The following is a 13496-nucleotide window of genomic DNA, read 5'->3' on the forward strand; positions in this document are numbered from 1 at the left end:
TGATGCAGTTCCACCTCCACTTTTGTCTCACCCTCTTCATCCAAACCAATAGATTTTTGGTGATCTTGAGCCATCACTATTTGAGAGGGGGTGGGGGGGTGGGGGGGGGTGGGGGGAGATCATCAAAGAAGTCTTTCCGCTTGGTTTTGCCATTGAACAGCATCCGATACTGTGACAACGGAAGTGGTTCTTCTCATTTTGATGGTTCAATAGGGCAGCTAAGCTTAACTTTTAAAAACACATGCCAGAATGTTGCAACAAATAAAGCAAGCAAAAAAAGATGATGATCAATGTGGACCTAGCAAAACTTACATGACTCCGGCTCCCACGATACTTTCATTCGTATTGACCACTTGCACATAATTACGCACCACAAAATTTTTTGCCGTTTCTCAGATGATATGTCATCGATGATTGAAAGACCTCGCATTGCAGTCACTTGTGATGGATGTAGTGTGACATAGATCTTGAATTCATGGAGGCACCCATGAATTTTGTCATAATATTTTGAACCCGTTTAGCTTAGTTTCACATATAGGATCCATGCTAGTATACAACCAAGCTTGGCACAACAAAGTATCTTCTTTTGTGGGATGCACTTTCCAGTAAGAGGATTAGAGAGGGAGAGAGGGGTAATGGGCGGAATCGTTGTTGTTGTATTGCCTAGTGTTGTGGGCGAATATATGATGGAGGGTTATATATATATATATATATATATATATATATATATATATATATATATATATATATAGAGAGAGAGAGAGAGAGAGAGAGAGAGAGAGAGAGAGAGAGCACGGCTTTCCTACCATCACTAGCAGCAGAGGGTGCTATCGGAACCCTCCATTTGCATCAAGATCCGAACTTTTAGTTGGATAAGGTTCTGAATTATTGCATTATTGGAGTTCGCATTTACAGAAGAGGAAAGCATGTGGAGAAGCTTTACTGGGCTATGGACGAAAATGGCAAGCTATAGTCTGAAATGACAGATTTATAAGTGGAATGGGGGCAGTTGCTTTCCAGCATTGTTCAACTAGCATGCCCTATTTAGAGAAGGCCTATGCTGTAGGTTTTGTTGCTTAGCTAGCAGCAAAAGGTTCCATACATCTCGGTCTATTTTTAGTAAGTTTTACTCCCAAATGGCACCTTTTGCATTACATTAACGCATCAGTCGTCGGATGTTTGCAAACGTTCCTTCTATTACAGGCAGTAAACTCTGCCATAATCTAGTTGTTCCTGAAAAAATCAAACACCCCAATCAAGTTGCTCAGACGCATACAGAAGGTGTGCTCACAGGGTCGGATGGTGCTGGACTCGGGGGCATCCAGGAGGAAGAGGCTCCCCACACCTTGCTTCTTCATCCGTCGTTGTCGAGGACGGGGATGAGGCATCAGCAGGAGCGAACCCACTGCCGAGTCCAACAGAGGCATGTGGAAGCGACCACCCCCGCGCTAGACCACGGGGAAGCAAGGCGCAGCTCGGCGTAGCGTGTAGGTGCTGCATGTCCGACTTGAATCCTGCTCTCCCCGGCTGCCACCTCACAGCTCTCGATGGAGTTGGCAGGCGAGGACCACGTTGGCAAGGCGTGGAGACCACGACCGGGGGAAGATTCAGAGGCCTACACGCTACCCCGCGGATCCATCCCCGGCGTGCCACCTCTGTGATCCGCGGCCAACACCACCACTCGTCCACACCAGACCCTCGCAACCCCTCGCCACCACCGCGGACCAGCGATCCAAGCCCGCACCATGGACGCCGGTGAGCCATTCTCCTCGGACCTGGCTCAACGGCCAGGGCTGCCACCGGGAGCTCGCCTTACAGCCTTAGTGCTCCACCAGCCGGAACTTGCCGCACCCCGCACGAGGCACGAGGGACTGGAGATTGACGACGATATCGACCGTGCCCCGTCGACCCGGATCTCGCTGGTATTTGTGCAGCAGATGGAGTCATGAGGGAGCCCTTTGGGGAGCACGACGACGCGGGTGGGAGAGGATTGGAGCGGGCTGCTCGCCGGGGAAGGGAAGGGAAGGGCAGAAGGCTGGGGCGGTGGGATCTGGATCGGAATGGAGAGCGACTAGTGATGGAAAACGACTAGCGAGGGGAGAGAGACGGGGTGGAAATAACCAAAGCCCACAACCTGAGCATAGCACAAGGCCGGAGAAAAAAAATAGAAACTACAAAAAAGAAAGCACGAAGCGTTCCTGGGGTAGGTACTTCATCAGTAGCTCGGAACCGTTCATGGGCCAAGAACCTTAGTCACGTGGGCCGAGGTCTGCGCCGCGCCAGAAATACCAGCCTACCACTGAGCCTACTGGCCTAACAGGGGAGACCGTGGCCCACTTTGCTCTATATGAGGAAATAAAAGTGAAGCACCTAAAATGCAAGAAATATAAAGAGGGAAAGAAAGTGGACCATATCCCAATGCAAACATGTGGCCTTGATTGCAATCTTCCCAGAGAAACACAATAGCTTTGCTTTTTCCTATATATATAGGACTGCTAAAGTGAGCCTGAGCGTAAACTCCTTATTCTACGCGCTGGTCCATCATTCAAGCACGCTCCGCTCCAAGTAAACCGGTTTGCCTAATCAATCCAGCCAGTACTTGGCGTGGTCGTAATGGGCTAACATAACATGGTAATGGGTCTAGTTCGCATCCCCCCGATGGTAACCAAGAGGAAGCTAGTAATGATCCCTCAAAATAAGAGGAAGCTAGTAATGAAGTGGTAATGGAACATGAATACGTTACTACATTTGCTATTCCTTTTTACCCTCCCATGATTAGTGAACTAAGCCACGTGATGGAGGTGGCCTGCATGGCAATGGTAATGGATAGTAAAACAATTACTATATTTTTAATTTTTTTACCCTCACATGATCAGGGAATGAGAGTCACGAGACGAGTGTGAGCGTGGGAGTCGTAACAAAAATTAAATCATTTACTATATTTCCTATATGGTTTTACCCTCACATGATTAGAGCAGAGCCACGGGACGGAGGTTGAGTGCATGGGAGTGGTAATGAAATTAAATCCATTACTATATTTGCTATTCTTTTTTACGTACCCACAGGTGATTAAAGATAGGTGGGAATGCACAGGGAGACCGACGCGTAGAATTAGAGGTTTGCGCTCTCGCTTAGTGTGTGTGTGTATATATATATATATAGTGTATGGACCTTTTTGGAGTACTAGACAAGGTAGAATAAATCCTATGCTATCACATATTTCTTAAATACCGTGATCCTCTGACATCCCCCCACGGTCACAATGTGAGCGGCGCGGATGGAGACACTAGAGAAAAAACCAAAGGTTGTAAACCAACGTATTGACATCGCGCCGCAGTCAGAACCGTCGATGCGTCGCGGATGTTGTGGCTGGACACACTACTAGGAAAAACCCTAGTAGCAGCATGGGGTAAAGCCCTAGCAGTAGAGCGGGGGCCCACTCTACTGCTAGCGCGCTAGCTATAACTACCTTTTAGTAGTAGCGCGGGGTACAAACCCGCGCTACCGCTACTTAGTAGCACGGGTTTGTACCCCGTGCTACTGCTAACTTTGGCTGTAGCGTGGGCCCAGACCCAGTGCTACTACTAAGCTTGTGTAGCAACAACGCAGTCCTGCGCTGCTGCTAGGTCCTTACCCCGCGTTGCTACTAGGGTTTCTGTAGTTTTTCTTTTGGCTTCACATACACAATATTTATACAGGTTTTAACGGTATACACATACGATGAAACTATGTGAGATAGTACTGATCATAGTGCTCCAACATAAGCATAAGCAAGTTGATCCATAGTTTAATTAGTTCTCAATTGAGCGTCTTTTAATGCATTACGTATGATCAACACCATGTGAGATAAGAGATATGTTGTGTACTTTTTGTCAGCTAAGATTTCTTCTGTAGCTTAATTGGTGCTAATTAACATAGAAACTTAAAAAATGTGTTGAATCGTTTGGTACTAATTGTTGTTCTCAATTGGTGCTAATCATCATTCTCATTTTTTGGTAATCGCCATTCTAACTTTCATAATTATACATGACCACCTTATATTTTAGGGCTACTTCAATCATCAGGTAGGTGGAATTCCAGTGGTTAGGAATATCAATGTATTGAATACCCTTTTTCAGTTATACCTAAATTGGTAGCAAGCACATCGAATGGCTAGATACATGGTGGTGAAAAATCAATGTGCCTTATCATGCAATTTTTTTCCAGTTTATAACCACTAGCTACATATTATAGGCTAGTTCAGTCAAAAAGAGTCAAAACGATTGATGATAACATATTTATACTAGACATTGAATACCATTTTTATGTCTTACAACATTAACCCCATTTTGCAGTATGAGTTAAATTTTAACAATTATACAATTTAGAAGGATATTGATACAAAGTGCTAAAGTGAACTCTACTTCAGTGGAGATTGTGTCTTCTTTTTTACTGAAACATTTTTGGACTCGAATTTTACGTAAATCTAAGCAAGTAAAAATTACATGAAAAAATCACTTCAATCTATGGAATAAATTACATGACTTAGATTATTTGACATGCTTATAATTATATATGTTTTTTTGTGTTTAAGAGGTAAATACACTGACAATCTTAGAACTTGCACGCAATGGTCAGTTTGGTGCATAAACTTGTAAAATACGTGTTTCTGGTCCGTGAACTTGTATGAAGGTGCAATACGATCACTTTTTTCGTATGCGGGGTATCCAATGCATACTTGGCATACCAGCATGGTGAGGGCCCACAGTCAGTGGCAGGTAGCAGCAAATGCGCTGGTGCACATCTTTTTTTTGCGGAAAACACCTTTGATCTTTATTTATTTACATAAATAATCCCTCATAAATGAAAAATGTTGGGACAAGTGAGATTCGAACCCACAATGACGGCTGCTACGTGCCCCGCATTGATGGCCACCAGACCACATGCGGCTTTTTAAACATTTTTTTTACTATTTGGTTTTCCACGGGCGTTCCTTAGGGCATCTCCAGCCGCGCCCCCAAGACGGCCCCCGAAGCCTTTTTTTTATCATCGGCGAGTAAAAATCCTCCCAGCCGCAACCCCAGAGTCACGTTTTTCGCCGGATCAGACGAAAATCACGGCCGGCGCTCGCGAGGGAAACTCAGCAAACCGGGATGCAGCTGGGGCGCCGGCGCTATATTTTAGCCGCGAAAGGCCCACTGCCAGCCTCTAATCTCTCTCTCTCTCTCTCCTTTTTCTGGCTAGGCCCACCACGTGAGGCATGCAAAAAAAGACAACGCGGAGAAGCCGCAAGTGGCCGGCCCCGGCCGCTGGCCCCGCGCCGCGCCTCCTCGGAGCAGCTTCACGCCGCCGGCCCCGCGCCGCGCCTCCCCGGAGAAGCTTCACGCCGCCGGCCCGATCGCTAGTAGCCAGCCCCCGCAGGCCTCCGTGCGCTACCGAGCCCGTCACCGGAGCAGCTCTCTCCTCCACGGGCGGCCCCGGCACCGGGCACGCCGGCCACAGGCGGCCCCGGCCCCAAGCATGGCGACCACGGCCGGCCCCGAGCGGCCCCGGCCCGGAGCCACGCACCGGCGGGCGCAACCCTGAGCCTCACACGGGCACGGCACGGCTGGCGGCGGCCAGCGGGGAGCCGGGGCGGGCGGGATGGGCGGACGGGGGCGGCGCGGCCATGCGGGGGCACGCCAAGTAGTTGTTGCAGGGCGCGTGCGTCGCGCTGGAGCGCATCCACCATGCGCCATACCACCGTCCAGTAGTTGGAGCACGGAGGCAAAGAAGACGCGGAGACGGTGGCGGGGCCATCCACGCGGCCCCGCAGTGCGCCGGCGAGCAGCACCAGCGTCCCCTCTCGAAGAAGCTTGGCGATTCAAGCGACGGGCGCGCGGCCACGACGCGGCGTAGGCCGAGCCCCGCGCCGCGGCCACGTCCTCCTCCTCCGGCAGGGCCGAGCCACGCCCATCCGCAGGCTGGCTCTCGTGGTGATCTGCAACGTGGGGCGCCTACTCGGAGGGCCGGGCCTCGCTGATGGACGCGGGCGGTGCGCGAGCTCCTCCTGGCATCGCTGGCCGCGGCGGGGCACTGGGCATCGGTGCTCTTCCTTGCTGCGCGCCACGCGCTCGTGAACCTTCGAGCTGCCGCCACGCGTCCTGCTCGTCGAGGTGCAGAGATGCTTGGGGTGGAGACGGCTGGAAAAATTTGCCACCCAGACTCAAAAAATCCGCCGATGCCTCCCCAGGAGGCCGAAAAAACACCTCCTGGGGGGCACAACGGCTGGAGATGCTCTTAGCTTTTGGACCCAACAAATTTTTGAAAAAAAAATTGCACAAAAAACGCGTTTCTTTTTCTTCCGCGAGAGGCGCAGTTTTGCTTTCATGAGAGGCGCGGTTTTGCTTTCATGAGAGGCGCGGTTTTGCTTTCGCGAGAGGCATGGCCATGCCTCTCGAAAATGGAAAAAAGACACATTTTTTTTTGGTTTTTTTCCTTCCGCGAGGGGCACGGTTTTGCTTCCGCGAGAGGCATGGTTGTGCTTTTCGTGAGAGGCACGACCGTGCCTCTTTCGAAAAGGGGGAAAAACGTGCTCCTGGTTCGGTTTTTGTGTCCAACTTTTTGTCCGGTTTTTTTGTGATTTTTTTGTCAAAACTTATCAACATGGGATCTAGTTTTGAAAATCTCGACGCGAGAAATTCAATGATGAAAATAGTTCAAAATTTAAACGCACGGTTTAAGAGATAAAATATTTTGAATAAAGGGATGAAAAAAAAGAAAAACTTCCAGGTTACGATAAGTGACGCGCATAAAGTGCGCCACTTGTCGCAAACTAAGAAGATGGGAGTGATCTTTGGAAAGAGTACTCCTTAATCAGTTATTTCGCGGGAATGTGCGTGCGTTAAGAAGGGAGCTTGGGTTGGGCTGTGTTGTGTGGGCTTAACTCCAGGCCAATATATAAATGTTGGTGGTTAATAGGAAGAAAGAAAAAATGCCATGCTTGGCCCTGGTTGCCCGGGGCCCAACTCCGCCCCTGCATATTCGTGATCTCCGCCACCTCTGCCGTATCAGATTTGTTTGAAGTGCACTGTATTTGTTCAGATTTGTTTTTAGTAGTATGTGTGTATAACATATCTGCATCATCATCAATTTCTTTTCTCTTTTGATTGGTATGGACATATTGTTACATGTGCAGACGATATAAATATTGTACATTAGAATACATACGAGATAAGTTAAACCCATGCAGCAAGGAGACAGGACGATCCCGCCATAGACCACTTGCTACTGAAGTATTATGAACATGCATGCATCTGCATAGCCTTGCATGCGTACGTTGACATGGACACCATGCACGAGACTTATCTCATGCACATGCACATGCTTCCAGTTCCATCGATCTATGTGGTGTGTATCATTCATTGTCCATTGCCGCCTAGATCTTCAAGTGCTTCAACCTATTCATCAAAATTGCAAGATTAACCCCAGCTTTCAAGTCCACACATAATTTGATAGTAAGGAACACGGTAAAGCCGGTCGTACCTGTCGGCCTCGTAGCCGGCGTTGTGGCCGGGGCCTGGGCAGGGGGAACGGTAGGCGGGGAAGGCCACCTTGCCGGCCTCGATGCGGGCGATGTCGTGGACGAGCAGCTCGTAGTAGCGTTTGACATCGTCGGCCGACTTGCCGCCACCAACGGCACGAGCGACGTTGTGCCAGCGGTCGGGCGTGTCCCGGTCATGCACTGCCAGTGCCTGCTCGAACAGCTTGTTCTGCTGCGGCGTCCATCCAGCCCTCCCGGCCGCGCTCATTGACAGCGACGCCATTGCTCGATCTACCTAGCTGCGATTGGGCTTATGATGTTGGTACCGTGAACTCGTTGGTTGCACAGGGCTGCTTCTGAGATGGATGAGGAAGAAGGGTGTGAGAAGGGGTGCTACTTATAGCCGGCCAGACTAGACAATTCAGAGGAAGGATTCAGCTCTGTGGGGGCGGAGAAGATGGAGAATAATGGCCACCGCGAGAGGAGTGAGGAAGGGGGTCAGCTCGAGAAGGAACAAAATTTTCTGTCCCTTGGAAGTGGGGGATCTACCTTTCTATCTCCTCGGTGTAGTCCCGTCGCGAATCGGCTCGGCATCCTTCCTCGACCTCCTCCTGCTCAAAGATTCAAAGTAAAAAATGTAAATATATATATGTGTCTATATACAAGCATATACGTTCTCATAGTTTTAATTTAAGACATGTGCATATTCATATGCAATATGGAGAGGCCGAAACAGGGTTCTCTTCTCTCATTTTGAAAAATGCAATCCATGGTTTACAGCTTGCATGTCTTGACTTCTTATCTACACCACAAAATATGGAAAAATGTTTTTTACTAGCATTCTGGTTCAACTAACTCCTTACGTGCGTGATGATCTTGGTTCTACCACCAACATATTTACTGGGGTTGCGTTGGGTTGTTACTCTCTTGAGTGTACCTTAAATGTTTCAGCTCCTTTTTTTCAATCTAAGTTCCCATTCTTTCTAACATTCACAGATAATAACATCGACTAAAAAAAATTAATCAATTATTTCTTTGTCAAGGAGCTAGCTATATAGTTAAGAGCATCTAATCGCTATCTACATATAGCTAGTTGCAAAGATTGGATTCCATCACCAAATTTCAGATGCTGTTGTCCATACGAACCAGGATATATCTTGCTTTTTGGATGGAAGAATCATACTATTTGGAAATCAAGCTCCAACTTCTTTGTGCATGATTCTTCTATGGCATTAAACATTGATTCGAAAAGAATTTTTTATTTTAGAGTCCAATGGAAAGAAAGAAACGCTTTCCGGTATTAAGTGACAAGAATTATCCACCATGTGTCGCGGCTCATCGATGTTAAATTGTCCTCTCGTTTAGACGATTCAGGAATGTTAAAGGGCAACCTTTCCTTGATACTAAGCTCAGTATATAGATAGGGGAAGGTAAATTTTAAGTTGACACCTAAATACATGTGTATTTATTATAAGTTTATAACTAAGACTTAATGGGCATATTTACCATTACAATAGTTACACTCCCTTAGCTTACTATGATAGCATACATTATTACCTTGTGATTTACAGTTGGAGGCTAAACATCAAAAATAGTATAGCCATGTACTTAGTTTCTAACAATATATGTGCATCATCAGGAATTGTACTAGCAAAAAATTCCTACAAATTAAGTCAGACAAACATGCTAAAAGCATCCATTTATGTGTGTTTTCAGTTAATTGTTCAAAATAGCAATATAGAGATTAGTAGTAGAAGAGCTAGTTACAAAATAAATTTAGCTTCGGTATTCACTTAAATATTATGTAACAACGGGCAATTCTACACGTATACATGCATTAACTTTGAGCCACATTTGGGATATTATATGTATAAATATGTAACCCCCAGTTGATTCAATCTATTGCAATTTTCTGCTATATTTCTCACATATTTATATTTCTTTCGCGCTAGAGTTGAATCAAACATATTTCTGAAAAACTATAGCAACAACTCGCAATAGATTGCCAAAGATGGTTAGCCGCAGGGAGCAGTGTAGTAGAGACCAAGGTGGACCTTTGCCTGCCCAATGTTGTAGTTCTCTTGGTTGGAACTAACTTTGTAAGAAATATCTTCCTGCTTAAAGAAACATAAGGTTCTGTAAACTATTCATGTTTTTGTCCAACATATATATTGTATGCAGTCACATTATGGGCAGGTAAATCGTCGTTTAACCTATTAAAATATTTATGTCCAAGTTAAACGCATGCAAAGACAACTATCTAGTGTAGAAAATATACGGAAGTGCGAGGATGTATAATTTGGCACTCTCTTCTGTCTTCTTTTGTACCTAACTTCAATATAATTTCAGATGGACCCTTTAGTATTGTGCTTATATTACTTTTGATTTGCAGGGTCTCGCCGGGTACCTGGCAATATTTCGAACGATGGAATTTGCTATAGTTGATTACCCTGTATCTATATGCACAAATAATTTCGGAACTGAACCCAAATGTTAGCACGTATAGAGAAATTTATAGGGATTCCAATCTGCAACTGTTGTGGATCGAAAGCCTCGATCCCCGGAGCAAATAGACCTAATGTGATCGATGAGCCTGATTCGATTTACTTTTTTCTTTTATTTCTTTAGAGGAGATTCTCGCGCAAGTAGCAAGTAAATGTGAATCTTTAAAGGCAAGTTGGGGATCGATCCATGCGCGAGAAAAGTAAACAGTCGATGTATATTCCCGCAAAAAAAAAAGTCGATGTATATACAAGTAACCCTCAATGTGTTTTGTACACACGCATAGTATACACATGCATCTCGTGAAGTGATTTATAACTAGCATTACACATGTGCATCCATATACATGTAGCTGTAGCAACAATATTAATTGATAGGCGCTAAACATCACACGCTTCAAGCTTTCAACACAGTGATTCTACAACTAGCTTGCAGTGCTGGTCGATGGATCGACATGCAGCTACCACTACTGAAATTTTCACGTACGCCGCGTGTAATGCTCTTTGCCGAGTGCTAAAACACGGACACTCGGCAAACCAAACTTTGCCGAGTGTCACTTTCGGTAATGACTATGAAACTGGAGCAGAATGCACCCTTTGCCTAGAGACCTCTTGGTAAATGTGTACCAACCAGTAGAACCTGACACCTTTACCGAGAGGTCTCTCAGTAAATGATAATAACTTGTGGTGCCCCTGACAACTTTACCGAGAGGGCTCTCGGTAAAGGGAAAAGGATTGTCGAGGGTGGCTCTCGGCAAAGTTGGCCCTCGGCCTGCTCTCGTGGTCTCACATGTCAGGAGGTGACACGTGTCAGCCTCCTACTGGTTCCCTTTGGCGAGAGTTGCTCTCGGCAAAGTTGGCCCTCGGCCTGTTGTCGTGGTCCCACATGTCAGGAGGTGACACATGCCAGCCTCCTACTGGTTCCCTTTGCCGAGAGTGGCTGTCGGCAAAGTTGGCCCTCGGCCTGTTGTCGTGGTCCCACATGTCAGGAGATGACACGTGTCAGCCTCCTACTGGTTCCCTTTGTCGAGAGTGGCTCTCGGCAAAGTTGGCCATCGGCCTGTTGTCGTGGTCCCACATGTCAGGAGGCGACATGTGTCAGCCTCCTACTGGTTATCTTTGCCGAGAGTGGCTCTCGGCAAAGTTGGCCCTCGGCTTGTTGTTGTGGGCCCACATGTCAGGAGGCGACACGTGTCAGCCTCGTACTAGTTCTCTTTGCCGAGAGTGGCTCTCGGCAAAGTTGGCCCTCGGCCTATTGTCATGGGCCCACATGTCAGGAGGTGACACGTGTCAGCCTCGTACCGGTTCTCTTTGCCGAGAGTGGCTCTCGGCAAAGTTGGCCCTCGGCCTGTTGTCGTGGGCCCACATGTCAGAAGGCGACACGTGTCAGCCTCCTAATGGGTCTTTTTGCCGAGTGTTGCCCTCGGCAAAGTCGGATCTCGGGTTGTTGTCGTGGGCCCACATGTCAGGAGGCGACACGTGTCAGCCTCCTAGTCTTTCTCTTTGCCGAGAGTGGCTCTCGGCAAAGTTTACGTGGTCCCACATGTCTGGAGCTAACGGACTTATCCGTTAGCTGCTTTATTTTGCCGAGACGGGTTGTTTAGCTCTCGGCAAAGGCTTTGCCGAGTGCCCGTATTCTGGCTCTCGGCAAATTCCTGTTTGCCGAAGAGGTGTACGCCGGGTGGCTTTTGCCGAAGGTGACACTCGGCAAAGGTGTTGCTGGCGGTTTTTGGGCCTTTGCCGAGTGTCCGTTGCACTCGGCGTATAGGACGATGTCGGGGGACTAATCCACGAGCACCTATGGGACCGGCGGACCGGGTCCCTTTCGGTTCGGCGGGGGCGAGGGTCGCACGAAGAGCGGATCGAGGTGAAGCACACGAGCAGTTTACCCAGGTTCGGGCCGCACGGATGCGTAAAACCCTACTCCTGCTTTGTGGTTTGTATTGAGTTCTTGCTTGGGAGCGCGGAGTGCTACAGTACACCCCAGCAGCTAACGAGACCGAGCGTGAGTGTTCTCTTCCTCCTCCCTCCATGTTGCGCATGGGCCTCCTTTTATATGCTCAAGGGGTCACCGACAGGTGGCAACGTAGACAAGGGTAAAAATGGAAAGGTGTTGCGGTTGGTACAGCTACCTGCTACAGTGTATCATACCTAACCCTGACGGCAGGGGACACGTGCATTAAATGCCCGTCTGCGTCGCCTAAATAGTGCAAAAGGGACCGTCAGGGACGCCATCGCTCGCCACGATGGCAATCTTGTCAGTGCCGCTTGCCACCGCGCACCGCTGGCTGCACAGCCTCCCGCCACGTACGCCTGGAAGGGTCCCAGAGCGACATGTTGCTGGATGTGCTCGAGCGCGGGCACAGAGTGGTGGCTTGCCGCGGTCGTTGTCTTGTCGCGTCCGGGAGCTTGTCGCTCACCGGGCCTTGCCGGGACGCGTGGCGCGTCGCGGCAAGTTCTTTGAGATGCCTTGGTTGGCCTTCCCGGCAAGCTCCTCTTGCCGGGGTCTTATCTCCTTAAGCGCCTTGCCTTGGTTGGCCTTCCCGGCAAGCTCCTCTTGCCGGGGTCTTGTCTCCTTGGCTTGGATACTTTGTCCTTGAATGGCTCCAAAGGAACCACGGAGGATCTTGGCGGTCACCCGGCAAGCCTTGCCGTGGGATGCTGCGACTGCCCGTGCACAAGTTCGGGATACTAGGGTACCCCTACTCTAGTACACCGACAGGAGCCCCCGGGTCTGGGCCATACACAGTGCCGAGCGCTGTTGGGCCAGGCCCAAAATAGGGCACGGGCACGCGCGGCTTGGGTTACGCCGTATCTCTCCCCGTATCCACCGCGCCCTCCCCGAACGGCACGCATTGAATGCGGCGTCGTGGGAGAGATCGTGGGTGGTTTCTTTATTCGGAAAGGTGGAACGTCCGCCCCTCCCTCTTTATAAGCAGGGGAAACAGGGGTAGTTCGCCCATTCGCCGGCTGCTACTCCAATCTCGGAAATCTCCGCCGCTCCCTCGTCTTCCCAAAGCTGAAAGAGAGCAGCGCCCTGCCCCCCATCGCCACCAGCACCACCAACGCCGTTGACCTCCTCCACCACTTCCGCCATGGCTCCGAGAGCCGACAAAGGGAAGGTTGTGAAGTCGACCGAGGCGCTGCGAAAGGAGCGGGCAATCTTCCCCCCAAGCTCGCCGCGAGGGAGCTGAGGGAGAATTACTACCTCTTCTGGTCGACGGAGACGCGAGCGCATCCGCGCACGAAGGTACTTCCAGCCGCCGCTTGGAAAACGGCTCCAAATGGATATCCTTTCTTCGCCTTGTTCTTCTACTGCGGGCTCTGCCCGCCTTTCTCTGAGTTTTTCTGCGATATTATGAACACCTACGGGTTCTGCCTCCTTGACTTCACCCCCAATGCTGTTCTGACCATGGCAGTTTTCGCACATCTCTGCGAAAACTTTGTCGGAGTCTATCCCAATGTAGCCCTTTTTCGCCACTTCTTTATGCCCC

At 49.0% G+C, this 13496-nt stretch overlaps 1 protein-coding gene across 1 annotated transcript; it reads right to left on the minus strand.

Moving 5' to 3' along the window:
• Window positions 1-7100: 7100 nt before the first annotated feature.
• LOC119293600 (protein RADIALIS-like 3) lies at window positions 7101-7882 on the minus strand. The gene is made up of 2 exons (XM_037572016.1): window positions 7504-7882; window positions 7101-7418 (listed from the first exon to the last, which is right to left on the minus strand). The coding sequence occupies exons 1-2, from the start codon at window positions 7782-7784 to the stop codon at window positions 7397-7399; spliced, it is 303 nt and encodes a 100-aa protein (XP_037427913.1). The 5' UTR covers window positions 7785-7882; the 3' UTR covers window positions 7101-7396.
• Between the last annotated feature and the right edge of the window lie 5614 nt (window positions 7883-13496).

The sequence above is a fragment of the Triticum dicoccoides genome, chromosome 1A, assembly GCF_002162155.2.
Source record: "Triticum dicoccoides isolate Atlit2015 ecotype Zavitan chromosome 1A, WEW_v2.0, whole genome shotgun sequence".
Lineage (NCBI taxonomy): Eukaryota > Viridiplantae > Streptophyta > Magnoliopsida > Poales > Poaceae > Triticum > Triticum dicoccoides.

Coding starts and splice junctions, on each gene's coding strand:
- LOC119293600 (XM_037572016.1), bottom strand. CDS start 7,784: ATGGCGTCGCTGTCAATGAGCGCGGCCGGGAGGGCTGGATGGACGCCG. Junction 7,419..7,503: donor GCCGGCTACGAGGCCGACAG/GTACGACCGGCT, acceptor TTTGATGAATAG/GTTGAAGCACTTGAAGATCT.